Source organism: Colletes latitarsis, chromosome 7 (assembly GCF_051014445.1).
Source record: "Colletes latitarsis isolate SP2378_abdomen chromosome 7, iyColLati1, whole genome shotgun sequence".
Lineage (NCBI taxonomy): Eukaryota > Metazoa > Arthropoda > Insecta > Hymenoptera > Colletidae > Colletes > Colletes latitarsis.
Window position 1 is genome coordinate 12763915 of NC_135140.1, and position 20159 is coordinate 12784073.

The 20159-nt window shown below is 42.5% G+C and overlaps 4 protein-coding genes across 4 annotated transcripts; 2 read left to right on the forward strand and 2 right to left on the reverse strand.

The window, feature by feature from the left end:
- Positions 1-2862: 2862 nt before the first annotated feature.
- Positions 2863-4717, reverse strand: LOC143343392 (uncharacterized). Its single transcript, XM_076768253.1, has one exon. It carries the CDS (start codon positions 4099-4101, stop codon positions 3409-3411), a length of 693 nt encoding a protein of 230 aa, XP_076624368.1. The 5' UTR covers positions 4102-4717; the 3' UTR covers positions 2863-3408.
- Positions 4718-11878: 7161 nt separating this feature from the next.
- On the reverse strand, positions 11879-12627 carry LOC143343468 (uncharacterized). The gene is made up of 2 exons (XM_076768401.1): positions 12577-12627; positions 11879-12477 (listed from the first exon to the last, which is right to left on the reverse strand). The coding sequence occupies exons 1-2, from the start codon at positions 12586-12588 to the stop codon at positions 12220-12222; spliced, it is 270 nt and encodes an 89-aa protein (XP_076624516.1). The 5' UTR covers positions 12589-12627; the 3' UTR covers positions 11879-12219.
- A 537-nt stretch (positions 12628-13164) lies between these two features.
- On the forward strand, positions 13165-14655 carry LOC143343466 (uncharacterized). Its single transcript, XM_076768399.1, has 2 exons — positions 13165-14127; positions 14263-14655. The coding sequence occupies exons 1-2, from the start codon at positions 14113-14115 to the stop codon at positions 14593-14595; spliced, it is 348 nt and encodes a 115-aa protein (XP_076624514.1). The 5' UTR covers positions 13165-14112; the 3' UTR covers positions 14596-14655.
- A 4393-nt stretch (positions 14656-19048) lies between these two features.
- LOC143343467 (uncharacterized) lies at positions 19049-19709 on the forward strand. The gene is made up of 2 exons (XM_076768400.1): positions 19049-19107; positions 19237-19709. Exons 1-2 carry the CDS (start codon positions 19087-19089, stop codon positions 19498-19500), a joined length of 285 nt encoding a protein of 94 aa, XP_076624515.1. The 5' UTR covers positions 19049-19086; the 3' UTR covers positions 19501-19709.
- The last annotated feature ends 450 nt before the right edge of the window (positions 19710-20159 follow it).

The window sequence follows — 20159 nt, forward strand, 5'->3', positions numbered from 1 at the left end:
TGCAAACGTGGAATAAATATATGCAATGTTTCGTCCGAACGTCGTTGCTTAATAAATACAGTTATCCATTATCTCGTTTTTCTGTCAAAATTTGTTTATTTACCGGGTAAAGAAATTTCCCTTTGGTAGAAATAGAGTATTAGAGTTAAAAAAAAATCAACCATTTCACGTTGATAATTAGACTCTGCTCATCGTAAAGCGTTCGACGAGCATCCCCTTTCTTAAAGATGGCGACGGTGCATTTAAATCAAAATTGTTTACTATTCGTGAGTTGCACCCTTTGTCGTTGATACGATTCACACAAAACGCATCTAAATCTTCCTAAAAATAGTTTTCCCCTCGTCACAAATTCTTTGTCCACTAGTCTGTCTCGAGAACCTTTTCGAACGAAATCCATCGTCCGGATAAGGGATAACAATAAGGAGTTAAACGTATCAGAATTAACTTCCGGGCGTGTCGTGTTATTTCACCGTTCCGGTAAACAATCAAGATCGAAGTTTCCGAATGTCGGGGGGTGGGGGAGTACGATCAAGATGCTGGGGTAGCTCGAAAGCCATAGATAGATCCAGAAGAGGCGTGACGTGTTCGACGGTCGGACTCGAGGCTCGATCCAAAGTAGAACACCACGTCGACCTAATTGGAGGTCGTAGCCCCAATTTTCGTCGAGTTTCCTAGAGTGGAGGGGTGGCAGGTTCGCCGACGGAACGGCAGGGTATCCATGACGACGTGACGTCGCGACGACGTCATCGACTAAGCGCAACGACCCGACCGTACGTTTTCACATCGCGGCCCGACCGGGGGGCTGAATGGAATGGTGCAACGGATTTTCGATTATCCACGTCCCCGATTGATTCCGTTGCGTTGGCTGGTCCTCACTGGACCGACGCACGGTTTATTCACGGGCTACGTCCACGCACCCGCCAAAACTTTCCCGAAAAAAACTATCGCGCGTAAACACCGGAGAGGCAATTTTTTTTCGCGCGATTGCCCCTTTACGCGATAAAAGGGCGGCGCGAATTTAAACGCTGAAACACCGTCGAGGGTCGACACACGCGCCCCACGTTGCGTGAGTGAGTGCGTGCGTGCGCACGGAAGTCGAGACAAGCTCCGTTCGAGTTTATTCAATCGCAAGCTCGGAATTAGAGCGCGTTGTCAGCGGCCTTCTCAATGACGTAGATGACGTCACTGGTTTGAAAGGAAAACTAGGTCAAAAGAACAGAGAAAAGGGTGGTCGAGACGTGCGATCGTCGGCCTAGCTACGAACCCCGGATGGGATCGGCATTGGGGTAGGTCTGGGCAGCCATTTTGATCGCGAGAATAAAAATTGGAGAATACGATCGTGGAACGAGGGGGAGAGGGAACGGTGAATGGGAATAGATTTTTGAAGGGTAGAACGCTCGATCGGAATTGGACGACGTCCCGAATACCGTCGGCGAGGAAGAAACGTATCGGCATCGATCGACACAGTTCGACGCGATCCTTGAATGAACTATGGTATTTCATGGGGTTGGCTCGAACGCCGGCCCGATCTGGGTCAAAGAAGGGTCATGAATGGCGTCGCTCGCCTCGACGTGACGTCACGGGGTGTCGCGTGCAAACCCCTGCAAGTGGGTCACTCGTTGATTCTGTCATGGTCGTATCTATAAAGGGACCAGCGACGTCCTTCCTCGGTTTCACGTTTTTTCGTGGATCGTGTTCCGGTACGAATGCGCCGCATGGTCCGCTCGAGACCGCCCCCCGCGTCCTCAGCCATCAGATTTCCGGCCGGAAATCGATTTTTCAAAGTTTTCCTTCGTGTTTTTTAAGGATCGCCAAGGAAGGTAGTAAAAGTCGAGTAATTATTTCAATGAAAAACGTTTATTTGAGACGTAAACTACGAGTATCGACATAGGTAATACTTAATACAAAACATTCAGTCCTGAGATTTTTGTTTTTCTCGCATTCCCTCGCATTCTCACGAACATTTGCGCTAGAGCGCGTACGAATTCGTAGAAATACCTATTTGACGTCTCGCAAGATATTGTACAGAATGTTTATTTGTGACAAATGCTTCGCGACATACCGTGCAATCACGCGGCAGGTATCTCCAAGGCACTGGAAGATCGCGTTACATGTATAAGTACGTATCGTGCGTGATGCGTTACGTTTGTTTTACTTTTCTGATAAATGAGAACAATACTCTCGACGATAGTTTAATAAGAAAAATTTTCTATGCCACGGTGGATTCGATTCGTCGCGGCCTCTCGACGCGAGGTCCTATCTGCTTCATCTTTCGCACGGTTGCCGAGAAATTCGAGCAACGAGAACGAGACACGATCTACTTCTTTCGCGTTTCGTGGATTCGCATGGATTTTCGTAGGTAAATTCAGATATGCGTCGAGAGGCTGCGTCGATCGAAGGACGCGTTACAATCTTCGAATCGTGATATGTTTTAATAGTATCCTTAACGAGAAAATTATTCTATTCTACGTGGAACGTGCACGAACGTTGCATCGTACGGTCGGCGAAAAATTTTTCATGCTCGTGGAGGACGCGTACCGTGCAACGGATTCGAAACGTCCACGGTAATTGACTCGTATACCGCGCGAATAACCGATCACGGTTATCTCGAGATGAAATTTTTTTTCGTGAAAAAAAATTTTACCGAGGGAAGAACGAGAAAATTTGCTTTCGCGCTGCGACTCGAGAAAGAAAGTCCATACATGAGAAAGATCGTATAATTGGTCTTATCGACGATTCGCCCATTCTAATCGGGTTCCTTCGCCATCCCCTTCTTCATCTAATTCATTTGTACTTGCGATCGAAAGGGACTGCGAAGTATAATTGCACCGTAGTCGTCGACCACGCGCGTAGGTATTTAGTATCGCTAGTGTACATGTTATCGGTGGGTGTGCTAACCGTTCCTACAAAAAGGTACATATACACCTGAATGACTATAGTATCTACGGTTGATCTATCTCGTTTACGAGTAGTAGTAGCCTATCGTTAACGCAACGTTCGCGTTTCATTCTTCCCTCGCTTACCGAGGAACACGCCTGACACCAACGAAACGGAGCGACGTCGTTAGCCCAAACGATTTACTAATTCGGATTCTTTTCGACTAATATTAATTCTCTCGTTAGTGCCATTTCTATTGTATACACGCATACCGATTGATCCACTCGTTTGGTCGAGGCTTCGAGTCGTTTGCGTACGAAACCGGGAAACTGTAAATGTCGGGATGCAAGGCGAGTGGATCGCACGATGAAAAAAGTTTTTAGGACGAAAAGGGGGGGTTCTTGTTCGGTCGTTGACGCGAACCACGACGAAATAATGGAACGGAACACGATGGCGGAAAATGACATCGAACGGAAGAAAGCTGATCGATAGCAAAGGGTCCTATTTAAATGTAGCGGCTAACCGAGATCTCTATCGATAGAGGCCGACGTAGTCTTGACAGGAATAGGGGACTGTCAATTGTTGAGTTACGTTTCTTGGAACCCTCTGCGTTGCCAGGCCGGAAAGTCCGCGAACGTACGTGTAGGAGACTGGGCTGCGTAAGATTCTCTTGGGGCTCTTCTTCGCGTGCTTGTTCTCCTTACCCTCCCACTTGGAGGCTATCTTGAGCGTTTGGAACGCTTTGCGTAGGGTGTCGGCGGTGAAGGACTTCTTGAGGGATTCGCTGTCGCTGCTGCTTTGAGCGTCCGATGGGCTGGGACAGTAAGAGTGCGACTCGTTGGTCCTCAGGTTGCCTCTGACGTCCCCGGGGCTCCAAGAGCGGGACGACTTGGCTCGAACGCGTTCAGAGCTCCTCTGGACGCTGGACACTCGTTCCTGGGAGTGAGCCGGTCGTCCCCAGAGTCTGTCCAGGTAGCAATGCGTCCTGGAGAACCTGGTGGCGCGGCAGAGGCGTTCGCCGCTTCCGCGACGCGACAGCTTCTCGGCGCTTCCGGCGCTGCTGCACCCGCTGTCCGTGCTGCACTCGTCGTCCCCGAACTCCTGGCGTCGTCTCGACTCCACGCCGCCGGTTGAGCCGTTTCTGCGTTTCGATTCGCCCTTCTGGCTGGAATTGTCTCGACGACGATCCTCCGCGGGGTCGGTGAGCTTCGCGGTGTCCTCCATCGTGGACGGACCGGCGATCAGTTTTTCTGGATCACGGAGCAAGTAACTGCGCACAGATCTCACCAATTCGTACGGTAACTCTTTCGAAGTACGGTAACTCTTTAGGTACGGGATCGGTCAAGTTTCTTAGACGTTCGAAGTGGTTCAGAGTGCACGCGGAAAAGACGCGCGCACACGCGAGTTTGTTATCCCGTAAGATTCGAGGATATGCTCATTGCGTTCACACTTGTTAAGTCTTCTGTTGTTTTTTTTTTTTTTGGTTTGTTTTGGTAAGGATCGTTTGCCTTTTGCCCTCTTTTCCTTTGGGTTCGAGTTTCACTTGTTCGAGATCTTCGAGTACCTTGACTCGTCGATGACTGTTCGTGTCCTCGAGAATGCGGAACGTTAACACGCGTTTAATGGTTGCTTGTATGGCGCGAGTATTTGGCACGTTCACGAGGGCTGACTGAGAGCCGGAGATTCGTGGTCATCTCTTATATAGTGTCGCGGCACGGTGGAGGGTGCGCGCATGTCCTCTCCTCCACGCGAGGGTACGATTCGCCGCCGCGGGGACGCGGTATCGCGACGAATGCGTTTTCGCACGGCACAACCGACCGTGACTAATCGCTATACGAAATTGAACCATCGATACGTACGTGTACGACTCTATGTATAGCGGGGACTCGAGGACGACCGTCCATGGACTGTCGGATTCAGGGGTTAGAATTTTTCAAAGGTTATCTCGACGTTCGTCAACGATTGCATCGATAGTTTGCAAATAATATTTTATTATGGTTCGTATAAAAGTAGGTAACTCGACGATGGAGTAATATAGGATCAACTTGTTTCAAAAACGCATTTTATGGACGAAAAAACCGGATTTCATATCGTGGACATCGATCAGGGCCGACCTTTATTGCTTCGTGCAGTGCACACACAGTTACTCCCACTCGTACTCGTGCACTATAATGGTGATTCGATATAAATGAAAAAACGTTCTATTACAAAATTGAGGTTCATTCAGTATTTTTTATTTTTACGAACCTTACAGGGGTAAAAGACGACGATTCTTGGAATAGTATACCTTCCTCCATAACGTTCGCGAATATTAACGAGGGAATTTTTCCTTTTCTTTGCAAAAATATAACATTATAGGATCAGAAATTCGAGTTACACTTATTTAAAGCTTTCCAGGTGCTTGCAAATCTCATCAATATTTATGAAATGTCAATTCAGGACATTGAATCGAAAGGTTTATTTTAGTCTGATAGCTGTCGTTGTGTCAAAGCATTGGAAGCTGAAATAAGAGTCGACGATTCCCAGAATAGTGTCCCTCGATAACGTTCTGCATTCTGCTGGCGAACGTTATCGAGGGACCACTATATTTCTGTGACCGCTTGGAAAAACACCGCGTATTGTTGATATACCTCTCTATCGGTCTTGTAATTACATTTTTTAAAAACTATTTCGTAAATAGAAGTGCAATAAACAACAATTGGTAAAAACAAACAAGTTTCTTTGCATTCATAGCATTCTTTGAGTATTTAATATTTTTTTTTTTTTTTACGCGTTTGTAGCAATTTATTTCGATCTATTTTATTTAGGCGTACCGGGGTGGGGTTCGCGCGTTTTCGCACCTTGGATTTCGTCTCGTTTACACCTTGGACAGCGTTTCGATATCGCGATGGCGCGCCACCGCGTCAGCGAAACGTGGACGAAGTACCAAACCGTCGACGCTTTTGTTGACGATCGACACGTCAAACGCAATCTGTGAAACGAATTCGTTATATTTAACGATGCTGCGATGTAACGGACCACGGCTGAGAGGGTGGCGCGTGAGTGGGCGGGGTGACAGTGGCCGACGCCGATAACGGGAGTAGGAGCTGGTATTCTATCGTCTCTCTAAGCAGAGAAACCGAGGGCGGTGAACCCGACGCGACGATCGATGCAAAGGGGTGGATGTACCCACCAAGCTGATTGTGTCGGTGCCAACGTTGGATGCACCAGAGTAATCAATAATTTCGTAATCGCCATAGTCAAGTACGGTAAAACTTTGCTAAACCGGATATCGGGCGATCCGATGGAGTTTATAATTCGACTCCGCCGAGGACTTCCGGTATCTCGATCGATTCCACACGCCTCTGCGTTGTTTACATTTTCGTTTTCTCGATTATTTTATCGACTCGTAAATACATAGTTATGGGTTACGTTAAGCTAGTGTTTTATAAATTAAAGTGTATGTTTTTTTTTAGTCGAAGAATTATATAACTTTTCTTTTTATACCGAAGTGCCACTTATTTGGATATATTTTTTTAACCACAGACGTTTGTCTTTTTCGTTTCCTCGACTATTTTATCGACTCGTAAATACATAGTTATGGGTTACGTTAAGCTAGTGTTTTATAAATTAAAGTGTATGTTTTTTTTTAGTCGAAGAATTATATAACTTTTTTTTTTATACCGGAGTGCCACTTATTTGGATATATTTTTTTAACCACAGACGTTTGTCTTTTTACTGATCAAACAACCCTCGTATTTTAAGGAACTTGTCTAGAATATCGACATCTCTTTACCTGTCATCGATGGAAATATACAGATCGTTCTTCCGTATATTGGGGGAGTTCTTGCACTGGACACTTGAGATTTTTTTAGAAAACTAAGAAATACCCAGAAAATCTATGCAAGGAATCTCGTTTTGCTCATATATTCTCTTCTTCTTACAGATTTGTACTTCTTCAAATAGTTCCTCTCTTTTTTTTAAATTTTCTTCTTCTTCTGTTTCATTTTTTCGAGAGAAACAAGTTAGGATTTCACTTTTTCCCAAACTTTCTTTCACGGAATTTTGTTTTCGAGCAAGCCTGGAAGTTTATATCGCACAAATGTCTGTTTTCCTCGTAGAAGAACGCGGTGAAGTATCGATGACATTTGCGCTGCAGATCTCGGTGGTTTCGACAGGGGTTGTTTCGTCTTTATTAGTAACGCTGTTGTGCAGTCACGTTTAAAAAAAATTACTAAGAAATAATATATTTTATCGTATATTTAAATGTTACTCGACGATCGAAACTATTAACTTATCGTTGAAACATCTATTCTTAAGTGATGCAATTTGACTTGGTCGCGATAACACAGAGTTGATCTATCGGGGCTGTAAACAAAACACGACGCTGGTTTGCGTAATCATATATTATTTCTGTCCGTCCCATTCGGTTTACGGGCATAACAGACGATTTCAAAGTTTAGGTAACGAATTATAACATTTGTCCGATACTGGGTGACGTCCAGGACTGGGAAAACTATATCTGTACATTTTACACCCCCTACTAAGAATTTATCTAATTCAAGACTGTTACCATTTAACGCGTTTGCTACAACGCGTCACGTATCTGTTACGAGCTAATTCTCGGGGCGATCAGCGTCACATATAGTTCCGTTGGTATTTATACTGTCGCTAATAAACATTAGGACACTTGGACGACGCGTTGTCGATTCCTGGATTATGAATACTTCGCGAAAACAAGTGTAATGATTTTTCTGAGGATCGTTTCAAAGGTTGAAACCTCCACTTTCTCATCCACGAGTTGAATTCCCACGGAGATTCTTTTACTCTAAGAAGAGAGTGAGAAACAAAATGTTTTTTAAATACAAATGATCCTTAAAAAAAAAAAAATGAAAAAATTCTAAAGCCTCTTCTTTGCAACGATCTCTTCGATAGATCATGTATATTTATTTTTTGGTATTCTATTCCACTTTGAACAAAGTGTATTTGTTAATATTGCAATAATAAATGGTCGTAATTGTTAGAGCATGTTATATTCGTACAAAATGAGACATTTATGAGTTAGGATCATTTCTGCCTTGTAATAAAAAACACTCGATATTGATTAAAGTTTTACAATAAATTTTCATCGTTTGTTTCAATGGAGTACTCATTCAAAGTGGAATAAAATTGTACGTCTCGTGGTAAAGAGTAGACTTTAATCTTTGAATTCATGGTAGTTTTTAGACGCGTAAATTTGTTAATTTTGACTCTCGTACTCGCTTCTCAGCGTGAAAAGATCGAGGAAATCGAGCTTGGATTTAGGGACTGTGAAAGTAGAGATTTCGACTTGTACAATATTACAAAAAAATTATTGTATTATAATATAGATCACCGCAAACTCTCAACGGGTAAATAACAAATTGCACCTGTAATCCTGTAAATTACTTCCTTATAGACAGATGGCAGCCCTATTGTCTTTTGAGCTTCGATCGAAAATCCACCGTTAGAAGGGAAATATTGTTTTTTATGTGAACCTATTTGGAAGGAAAATAAATAAATGCTTAAAGAATGGAGGGGGGTTCATAAAAAGATGACAAAATTCGAGATTTTGAGAATTCGAGAATTCCACTTCCAGAAAACAGAAATAAAAATAGACATACTTAAAGATTTCATGATTGTTCAATGGTTGTCGATCAATAACAAAATTCGGATAATAGATTTTGTCCACACCAATCTGTATTCGTCACTGTTAGTATGTAAGTCATTTAATAAAGGGGTCACAAAATCGAATACTCTTTTCCCCCACTATAAACAGTCAAATAACTCTTCAGAACTAATTTAATTAAAAAACTAGAGACTTCAACAAACACAAGATTACATACTTCACTTAGATATCATTCTAACTTAATAATTATTCATTTTAAGCGATATTCTTATGACGTCCAATAATGGGGGACCAATAATCTATCCCACAAAGCTCAACTAACTTCGATTGCATCCAACAAGTTGACGATTCGTTTCTGGCGAGTATGGCTTTCGAGTTTGGACCAATATGGCGCCAGAACGCGACGAGCCGCGAGTCCATGAATCTCATTCGAGATCGTTTTCTGAGACTACGAGGGCATCGTTGAGGTTTCCCCCCCACCCTGATGTATCAAATTGGAAATTAACGCGAACCGGATGGAACCGATAATGAAAAGCGTATCTCATCTATTGCCCATCCCTTTACTACAGCGACGTACCCGACTGCGAGGACATTGCATTTACCTTTACGTAATGATTCGGTATTGTTGTCGCTCGTTGCATAATTAACTTGTCGTTCGTAAAAACAAAAGCTCTCGCGGTGCGCGGCACAGCTGCAAGCGCTCGCGTCACCCTCGAGTATCGAGTCACCGACGAATTTTAATACACTTTTAGTCCGCGTACTCGTGCCCATTCGGCCGTGAATACGTAGGATTCCCCCGCTGGTAGGTCGCGGGATCCGTAAACATTTTGTGAATACTCGATAACGATACGGAAACGCAAAACGACCAATGGGAAACCTGCTGTGGAGCGTTCATTGTTCCCTGCCATCCATTAGAAGGATCAACCGACAAAAGACTTCTAGTTCCGTTACGCAACTACAAAGCTCTGTCGTTCTTACGATGACGCAGAAGTCCCTGCCCCTACCGATCTGTCCCTTTGCGCGAAAATTCAACTAGGATGCATAATGAATGGCACGATTCATTAAAACGTATCGCTGTAGCGTTGGCGTACCACCAGACGTACGGGACTTTGTAAGTTCGAAGCGAGAAACGGTCACAGTCCTCGCACAAACGTTTCTACGCGTATTGAAACATAGTATTTGCGCGTTAGCGATTCGAACTTAAATTAGGTTAATTAAATATCTGCAATTTGAATGGTACGATACTTTGCAAAAGGAATGAAACGATAAATATATGGATACCCAGTTCGATTTGAGAGAAAGCATGTTCATGTATTTCTTCATGATCAGGAAATTTCGTTAGAAATTGTTTCTGAAGAATGAATTCATGGAAATTGAAATTTTCGGTTGTTTGTTTGAATTTGTCTTTTTGGGAGATGATTCATCGATCGATTCGATGTGAACAGGTTTGAGATAGTTTTCTGTATTGACATTCTCAACCAGAGTGAGGCACTGGAGGATGCTAGTTATAAAGGTAGACCTTCAAACCTGAACAAACATAATAAGTTGAACGAAGGATGGTGATTAAAACAGTAACAATTACGTATGCACATGTGGCAACGAACTTCAAAGTGTTATGTACATAGGAAATAAAATGGTCTAACATTTCTATGTTAATAATTAATAAGTGCATCTAAAATTGAAAAGAATCTGAATCTAAAAGGAATACTCTATCGTAGATGGTACAAAATTGGAAATATCGAAGTAGAATAGAAAAGGAGACTGCATCGGTAAAGCATATACAAAAAGGAAGATGAGAATACGCTTAAGGATACGTATATGTTAATTTGTACTTTTAGAATAATCACACGTATCCAAATAGGTATGACGGGAATGAAGAACGGAACAGGACACGAAATCATATAACTGGCTATTAAACACGGGGGCGAAAGCACGTTGATAATGCGTCAATACTTAATTAGTAATAAAATAATTGATTGGATTACAGACAGTCTATATTTAAATATTTTGTTTGTAAGCTTCACGAAGGCGTCGTTCAGTTAAGAATAGCAAATCCTTTTTATTTGCAATAGGATTGTGACCCAAAGCAAGCATCTTTCATAGTGAATCACTGACTATCGTATAAAGATCCTGTTATATTAAATACTTTCAATAGTATCTTAGATTTTGATAAAAATTTAATTTTATGTCTGACAATTTGTAAGAAGTCATGTACCAGAAGAAGGAGAATTCCTCAAACTATTAATCATGTAATTATTAATTATCACTAGCCCTGAATACTTTCGTCTCGAGCAAACGTTATCCTTACGTAAATTTTGCATTACTATTAGTAGCTAACGGCAGTATTGCAATTAACTCTTCCGCATACTTGTCGTCGTTAAGGTTCGTGCATAATATGTAATTATAGATATACCAATTGGTCAAACTTTGTTATGATACGTGTTGCATATCGTCTACCAGAAATACTCGAAAGCCACATCCACTATTAGAACGATTTTTTAATATGTATATGCGCGCGTGTGTTTGTATATAATTAAATGTAATAGATTCATTGTTACGTTAGATTAAGAATGCGTATGTTCGGATTAGCAAATACAGAGGAAAAGTTACCAAAAGACGAGTACCTTTTCGAAAAAAAAAAATAAGTTTAATAGGAAAATAATTTCTATTTTTTTTCAAGTTTCTTTCGTTACTTATTGATAGAAGACTGTTTGTAGTTGAGGTTCGATAATTGTTAATGAAACTTACAAAAATAAGTTGTAGAGAAATAATTTTATTCTACTTTTTCTGAAGTACAAAGGAAAATGTGGAAGTTAGTATCCTATAATAGTCATTCTCAGTTATCAAGGCAGAAAAGCGGTTTTTTAAACTATTGCCTTCGATTTCTATGTAGGAATGATTCTTAAAATAAATCACAGACGTAGATTCGCAAGTTGAATGTTTCTATCCGTCGAATTTGTGCCAAGAAGTGATGTTCATTTTACGAATCATTACCATAGTTACAGCTTCTTTCGACTGTAGAATTGAGTTAGAACCCTCGTGAATACTTTTCCTTCGAGATATCCTCGTGGAAAAGAATCATGCTTGTTGCACCGTTATCCACAGTTCGATTTTATTAATTTTTCGACAAGTGAAAAGCAAAATAAAATAATACGAAAACAAACACAAAACCAACGAACTCTAAAAAGTGGAATCTGTAGATAATTTTCCTCCTCGAACGCGTCGTCTCGATCCTCAATCGTGCGTTCGCGCCCCACGATCTATATACACGTTCGTTTTGTACACAGAGCGAATTACGAATTTAACTGTATTTTACAATGTTATGAATAGAATATAATCCGCGCTCACGTAATCGGATTTATAGAGTAACGACGAATCGCGTAACGAGCTTTCCGCGATTCTCATTAACGAAAGTGTAAGCAAACAATCGTCGCCGATCGGATGCCTAAAATCGAAGGAGGTTTCGTTAGGGGATATCGAAGAAAAAAAAAAGCCAGAAAAAAGATGAAAAAGTTTTTTGCCTTTAAGCGGTTTTATTGACGCCGAATCTACAAGTACAGAACATTGATGGAGAGTCGGAGATTAACGATACGTCGCAGAAAAAAGTACAGATACGCGATTAATGATTTTTCGTGATTAGAAAATGAGTCGATCGGTTAGGTGGTTCGGTTACGGCCGTACGATCGATGGATCGTTCGGCGCGTCCTTGTGGATGTTTAGTAGACGATGTTCTTGTAGATGAGGGGTGGTACGTAGCCGGTGAGGGGAAGCGGTGCCGGGTAATTGGTGTAGACGAGCGGTGTGCCGATGTTGGAGAGGAGAGTCGGTCCCAAAGGAGCGATCAACGGGCCCCCGATCAGGGCCGAACTGCTCGGTGCCGGTGCAGGGGCTGGAATCGGCGCTGGAGCTGGCGCCGGATTCGGGATTGGCGATGGGGCAGCGGCCGCGACCGCCAACAAACCCGCGAACAACAACTGTGGCGGCCAAAAAAAGAAATATTTCGATTAGTTTTCCATCCTCCAACGTCCACCGCTCTCGTAGTCAACGTCGACGTTACGAATTCTTGCACTCACCGTTTTGAACATGTCGGCTACGTGGAACGAACGGATGCACTAGGAGCAAGTCGAAACGAATATACTTGAAATCCCGAGGAATCGGCGTTTATATAGGTGAAACCGCGACAAAGATTCTCATCTCTCTGCATCCCCCTTCCCTTTTCCAGTCGATCGTTCTTTTTACCCGTTTTCATCGTTCCGCGAAGGGCAACAGCCCAGGTCTTCGAGCAACCCGCGAACGAGACGCTTCCTTCTTGTTGGTCGTGGGAATGTTTTTTTTCTTTTTCCACCGACCGGTCGACCAATCGACGTCTCCCTTCTCGGGAAAGGTTTTTGCCGCGCGACCAGGCGAACTACCAGCGAATCGCGGATTTCTTCAAGGTCGCGGCGTCAGGCGTGGCCCAACAATGCGCGAGCGTTTTCATTTTTTTCCCCCAAATCAGCCGGGTTTCTCGAGCGATTTTTATTCCGCAAACCGCAAACAGGTTTTCTCTTTTTCTTCGCCGTTCCCCCTCCCCGGCGGCCTTGCGACCCTCGAGAAAAATTCGAACTCGTTTGATGGCTTTCCGCGCGACGTATCGCCATTTTAGGGCACGCTCTCGTCGCGTCCTTTGTCGGCCCGCGCGAAATTATAGATATCTTTTTGTCGCCACGGGACGACGGACGAATTCTCGATAGATATTTAATTTATATTCGATCGAGGGTGCGCTGGCAGAGATACGAGGTGCATACACCCGTGGAAGGGCAAACGCCGCGTTCCCCCGATCCGGACTCGACGAACTTGAACTTGAGAAAAAACCAGGTGCTTTGCCTTGAAGCGTAGCCTTGTGGAAGAGGAGAGAAAGAGAAGGCGGAGAAGGCGTTCGAATAACCGGGCGTCTCGGTAGCGAGAGGCGGAAAAGTGTCGATCGAAATCGGATCTGAAAAAAAGGAAAAACAACGCGGACGAGGAACGATCGGTAAACGGGCGGACGTTCCTTCGTTCCTCGCGGGAAGATGAGTCGCGAGAGAGGAGGTGAGAGTAGATGAAAGGTAGCGAAAAGTAGATTAAAGGTATTTGCAGGTAGATCGGATTGTGTGGGAAGCGAAACGATCCGCGTAATCGGGCAGTCGGCTGGCGTTATAACCTTGTTATGCGTTCCAGCCGGACGGGCACGTAGTCGAGGGGGTTATACAATTTCTCGACATGCTTGCTTACATAATTCCGCCATACTCGTGGAAGCGTCCGGCTTGTGTCTCTCTTTCGATCAAGGTCACCGAAATCGATCGATCCGTTCGAATCGAAACCCACGAAACGCGAGCGGGATTGAAAATAAGCTCGACAAGTTGGAGAGCGCGAAAACGCGTCGCGAGCGGCATATCAATGCGAGCGCAATGAAACGTAATCGATACGAGTGCGAGCGTACAGCGCAAAGGCCGTGGCTTTCGCAAGTTATTCGACTTTTCGTAAGCCACCGGGGGGCCGAAGAGCGGTGGACATCGGTATAAAGTGTGGACGCGTGGACGTTTCTGCACTCGTCCCAGAGATACCGAATCGATCGCATCAAGTTCGACATGTTCAAGTTAGCGGTAAGTGGAACCACAGGACTTCCGGTTTTGTGTTGGCCACATAGCATGTGACTACTCTCTTCGAGTATTAGAAGTTCGGTGTTTTCCGGAGGTTCACCTGTAATTTTTTTCTAATTTTTCTCTTTTCTTTTTCAGTGCATCGTCCTCTCGCTGGCAGCAATGGCGTCTGCTGGCTTCCTACAGGCCGCCCCTCTGGTCGCTGCCCCCGCGGCGGTCGCAGCAGCTCCGCTAGCAGCTCTTCCAGCGCCTATCGTGACTGCCAGGAGCAGCCAAGTCGTCGCTAGGAACTACAACACGCTTGCGGCTGCACCTCTTGCAGCTGCGCCTCTTGCAGCTGCACCTCTAGCAGCCGTGCACGCTGCAGTGCCTGCAGCGGTACCAGCAGCCGCACCGTTTGCCTTTGCCGCGCACGCTGCACCCCTGCCGTACGCTCATCTCGCCTACGCCGCTCCATACGCATTGCCTTGAACACGATTCTTCACCCGACCCTCGAACTACCTTCTTTGTTTAATAGAATAAACCGCAAATCTGAACAAAATCAACAATTTATGTTTTGTGCACGTCACAGATCCAACCCCCCATTCCTTCAACGAAACGGTTCCAAGATTGTCCCCAGGAATCGCCCTCGGGCGACAAACTTGTTTTTGAGAGCTTTAGTGGCTGTGTTTGTTGCTTCGTTGTACAGCGATCTCTCGTTAATTTTCGCTGGCTCGAAGAGTACTATTCTGGGAATCGATGATTCTTATTGTAGATTTCGATGCTTTGATGACATCTATCAGACTGAAATAAACCTTTCGATTCAATGTCCCCAATTGACATTCCATAAATGATCGATAAGATTTTTGAACGCCTGGAAAGCTTCAAATGAGAATAACTCGAGTTTCTGACGTTGTAATGTTATATTTTTGCAAAAAATGGACGTTGGAAGTTAGCAATGTACAGTGATCGAGGGTGATGTACTATTTTAGGAATAGTCGACTCCTATCTGTGTTAGGCTCGATCGTAAGTGAGAAATACTGAGAAATCTGGGAAAATTATTTTCAGTTGAGGGGGTCAATTACAATCATTTTTGGCGAATACACATACCCCTGAAATCCTACATACTTTCGAGAAAAAAATTCTTTACCGAAAATATACTGTGCGGCCGTAATATAACTTTTTAGCGAAGCCTCAATCAACAAATTAGTATCCCTGATTTTCGTCTTATTTTGGCCTCTAGAATTTTCTATTAAAATTCTTCCCAGGGGTGGTTGAACACTCTGTATAAAGGCATAGTCAGGGTGCTATTTTGCTAGCTATTTTAAATTCAGTTTTCTTTGGAAATGACTGAAAAAGAATAAGAATGCCATATTATTTATTTATATATCTACAGGCAAAGAAATTACCCTTTGGTACAAATAGAATATTAAGTGAGTTGATAGAGAGCTAACAGAAACAACAATCTCACACAGTTCTGTTCATCGTAGAGTGAAAATATAGCTGTGAAATTTCTAGGACAAATTACAACACCATTTATAGTTTTGAAATATTATAATAAAAAATAAGTAGTTACTAAGTAAGTTTTAGTCTAGCATTTTTGCCCCTTCCTAGATATCCTTCTGTCTACGCCCTTGTTCTCGACAATAACCAACGACGTCCGCGTTTCGAAGCCTGACGAAACGATTATAGCGTCGCGAACTCGTTTGTCTAGTGTTATATCAGAAAAAACTAGGAATTTTGACAGGCAACCGAAGGTCACGAAGTCTGGGTAGCCGATCCCGTTTGGAAATGCTTCGAGACGATTCTAGTTGCCAAGTATTGTTCTGAGTCAGAAGATAAAGGATGTAATTAAAGATAATAATTGCAAGCCCCTAAACTATGTTTTCCCCTATGATGTCTCTCTGGATTTTTCTCATTTATAAATATGTAATAACGAACTTTTTCCTTTTCCAAATTGCAAAAATCCTAGACTAGGCTCGACTCGAACCTAATCAGTTAAAATAGACAAACGAACAAAGTCTATGAAGACATCAGATATCAACAATGTTAACAGTTTTAGACTTGACGTTTATACATGGATACATATAAAAGAAGTTACGACACTTAAATCTAATATATTTGTTATTTTTTAGGATTCTGCCAGTCTTCGATCTTCGATGCGGCGCAAAGTTCGATGAAGATGCAACGATGGCGAAAAAAACAGTACAGGCGAAAGTCTTCGTCGACGCGCTAAAATGTGAAGCAAGTTGGCGAACGAGTCGCCGAACGACGCCTCGGAAGAATTCGAGTCACGTTCGATGAACGATCTTCGAAACTTACAATGTCACAATCGTCGTTGTCGACGTAAAAATGTATGCCCGCGTTTCGTATTTAGAACGTGAACGAGCCGCGCCCGAGCATGTATCACTCGTTCACGTTAAAACACGAACGACATGGCCATTTGACGGATTACATCAACCATGGATCGTAATTAATTCGAGACGATTCTGATTTCCCAGTGAAATTATTTATCCTGCAAAGAATAAAAATGAAAATTAATCCATTCGGAAGTGCATCAGAAATTGCATCAGAATTAAAAAACAGTGACCATTCGTGACATAGGGAGGAAAGGGCGGGGGAGTAGGATCATATGTGACGCAACGTTGTTTGTGAAATTTTTTTTCAATTTTTGAATATTCAATTTTATATAATACGGTTGCAGAATCATGTTCGATATGGTTGCAATTGTTTTTCATTTAGTTTGTTTGCAAAAGCCGTTGATGTACACGCGAAATTTTATTTCTGCTAGGAATAGTACCGTAATGTTGAAATGACGTTTGAAATGACGTCAGATTAATGACTGTGTAATGACAACCGAGTGGCCATTTTTGAAAAAAGTTTCCAACAGGAACGCACGACGTACAGCAGTCCATTCCATTGTCACTAAAATGGCGCCCGTTATGCAAGCGCACAATGTGTCCGCTTTCCGTCTAAATGTCAGCATTATCAACCTATTGTACTTTAAAAATCCCCAGGTTTCTGTGATCCACCCTATATTAACGACCTGTATCATTGTCTTACTCCCATTCACTATTTCCCTAAAAGTTCAACAAATGTCCACGTCAATTTTTTGTCTAAATTTACATTACATACTCTACGTATTATATCTTAGAACATTTAAAGCAGATAAACAATTAATCCTAGTTACGAAAGAAATAAATTCGAGACATTTTAATTTAAAGAATTTTAAACGAAAATTTATTTTAAATTTTGTTAGCGAACAGTAAGATGGCCTTCAATTATTTCCCAAGCCTAGGACCTCAAAATACTTTGATCCAACCCTGAAAGTAAGGAATTTTAAATAGAAACACCTTCCAAAAAAAGACAAATCGTATAAACGACTTTTTTGGTAGTTATGAATGTTCGTATATGGAATCGTGTCCACATAATAAAACGTACTACACAGTTCACTGGACATTTTTCACATACATGGTATTTATCCTTGGAAATGGCTACTAACGTATACGATACGTACGTATTTTACAAGCTGAAGAATGCGAAATACATATAGCGTACCACTTCTTGAAACGGAACTTGTTCGTAAACCGAGAGCTGCCTGCGATTTAAATTTTATTTATTTATTTCGTCAATTCGTTCCAGCGATAGCAGCGACCGTGGAATGCAAAGGGGAAAACTGTTTGCGGAACGAAATTTTAAATTTCCTCGTCAACGTGATCCTATGCAGATCGATATATCAACGTTTCCAAATTTAAGCCACTTTATACGGATTTGATAGAAAAATAAAGTAAAGGTGAAGTTTTCCAATCGATGGAATGGACATTGGTGGTTCACAAATTGGTAATTTTAGTTTAAACCACTGTTTTTCACAGATTACGATCTAGGAAGGGTTGCAAAAGAAAATTTTTCACCCTGATCCTACAAAATCGTGACTTTCGATCACACATCAAAGTCGAGTAACTAAATGTGACATCGTGCCATCGTGTGACTCATAAAGGTTGCACCGGAAGTGGCTCCAGTTAAAACGAAATTATTCTAGTATCGAAGCGAATTTTTAATTTACTTATGGTTTAATTAATTAAATCATATGTTTTATCAAGAATTTTTTAGCTCAGATTTACTTTCGATCGAGACTGTTCTTCTTATTACTTGTGAATTTTCTTCAATGATATTCCTCAAAACATAATTGTTAATTTTCCGGCCTTCCCCTTGATTTATTTTCTAGCGAAACGTCGCCAGCCTTGAATTTTGCAACGTTGAACCGGTCTAACATTCACGTAACCTTCAAACGCCAACTTTATACAGTGTCGGAACATAACTATAGCACTGCTATAATTTTCGAGAGTTTCAGAGTATTAATTAATATCTAAATATTCATAGCGTTACGCAAACCAGGCGAAACGAGGGCGAACGTAACATTTATTTGCAAAATATAACAATGACATAAGTATTTTGCAGCAGAACTATATCACCACCGACATTTTTGAGACATTTGAAATTTAAAAGAAAAATTCAAAGAAAGTATAACGCAAAGAAACATTATAAATAGTGAACTTTCACCGTTTACCCAAGTTTGTACTCCCACGAAAAAGATCATACGAATATTCTGAGAGCATTCTTACCAACTAACGACGCAATTTTAACGTTTTTAGTATTTCTATTCGCGTATCCTGGTTATTCCTATCGGTTCCTCTGATCTATCCGCGGTAGACCAACATCTCGAACTATAGATTCGGCCATAGACCTACCGATGAAAGTGGCAAACGCGGGCGTGGCCTAAAACAAGCAGAAGTAATCCGGTATTCAGAAGCGTGTTCCTGTCGCATCGTGCCTTGAACCGTTGTTGCGTTGCCCCCCAGTGCTCGTAGTGGGAGTATATTTCTCGGGCGAAACCACCTATAAAAGAGGTCTAGTTAATCCTCATGGTATCACAGTTTCGATAGAGGTCCACTCGAACCACTTCCAAGACAACCACTAGCAAACATGTCTGTCGCTCAAATCTTGGTAAGTCGTTCGACAGCCGAAAATCTCAGACGGGCTGCATCGATGTCGAACATGGATGGCTTTGTTCCGGGCAAAGGAGTATTTTTTCGAACTCTACACTAATTTTGGACATTTTTTTTCTGTTTTAAGGTTCTTTTCGCCGGTTTGTTCGCCGCCTGCTCGGCCGGTTTGTTGCCAGCGGCAGTCCCAGCGGCGGTCCCAGCGGCGTACGCAGCGCCCATTCCAGCTGCATTGACGGTGGGGACTTACGCGAGCAGCTACAACGCACACGCTATTAATCATGCGTACGCTGCACCGTACTACGCCAGTCCCGTGGTCGCCCATGCTGCCCCCGTCGCCCATTACGCCTATTCGGGCCTTCCTGCCGCGGCACTCATCGCCGGCAGACGCTGAAACCTGTACCCATTCGCGAACAACCACCTCGAGGACGAACGTCGCGAAACATCCGGTTACGTTCGAACGTCGCAGCTGCAAAACAATCGACCAACCTTCGATACAATCTTTTCTTCTCTCGGAGCCTGGTCACCTTCTGCGAAACCGTCTGATGCACGATCGTCCCCCCGGTGTTTCCGGTTTCCATTCTCCGGCGTTCGATCCTACGAAATCGGCACTATTTTGGATCTTTATTTTACCGATGACAAAAACGAAATAAAACACGTCTAACCTGCAAACCTCTCTTTCGTTCATGGATTTCTTTCACCCGCCATTTTAGAAGAATATCATATTCTACTGGCCTAATAGAAGTCTAACAAAACAAAAGTTTTACAGTGGTTTATCTTATCTCTTTGTATAGGGAAACTAAATTCGTGCAACTTAATTTTATTGCATGTTTCAGTAATGTCTTTTAAAAAGTAAATTATAGGTAATTAAAGTAGAGTTCTCGATCTTTGAAATGGTTTAGGTACAAATCTACAAAATTTTTATGCAGTATATATTTAATTTTATCTTGAATCTTTAAAATGGTTTGAGTTAGGTCAAATTTTTATTTGTTCATAGCGAAATATTTTATTCTACAATTTCGACTCGATTGTTGCTCCACAAGTAACGCAACG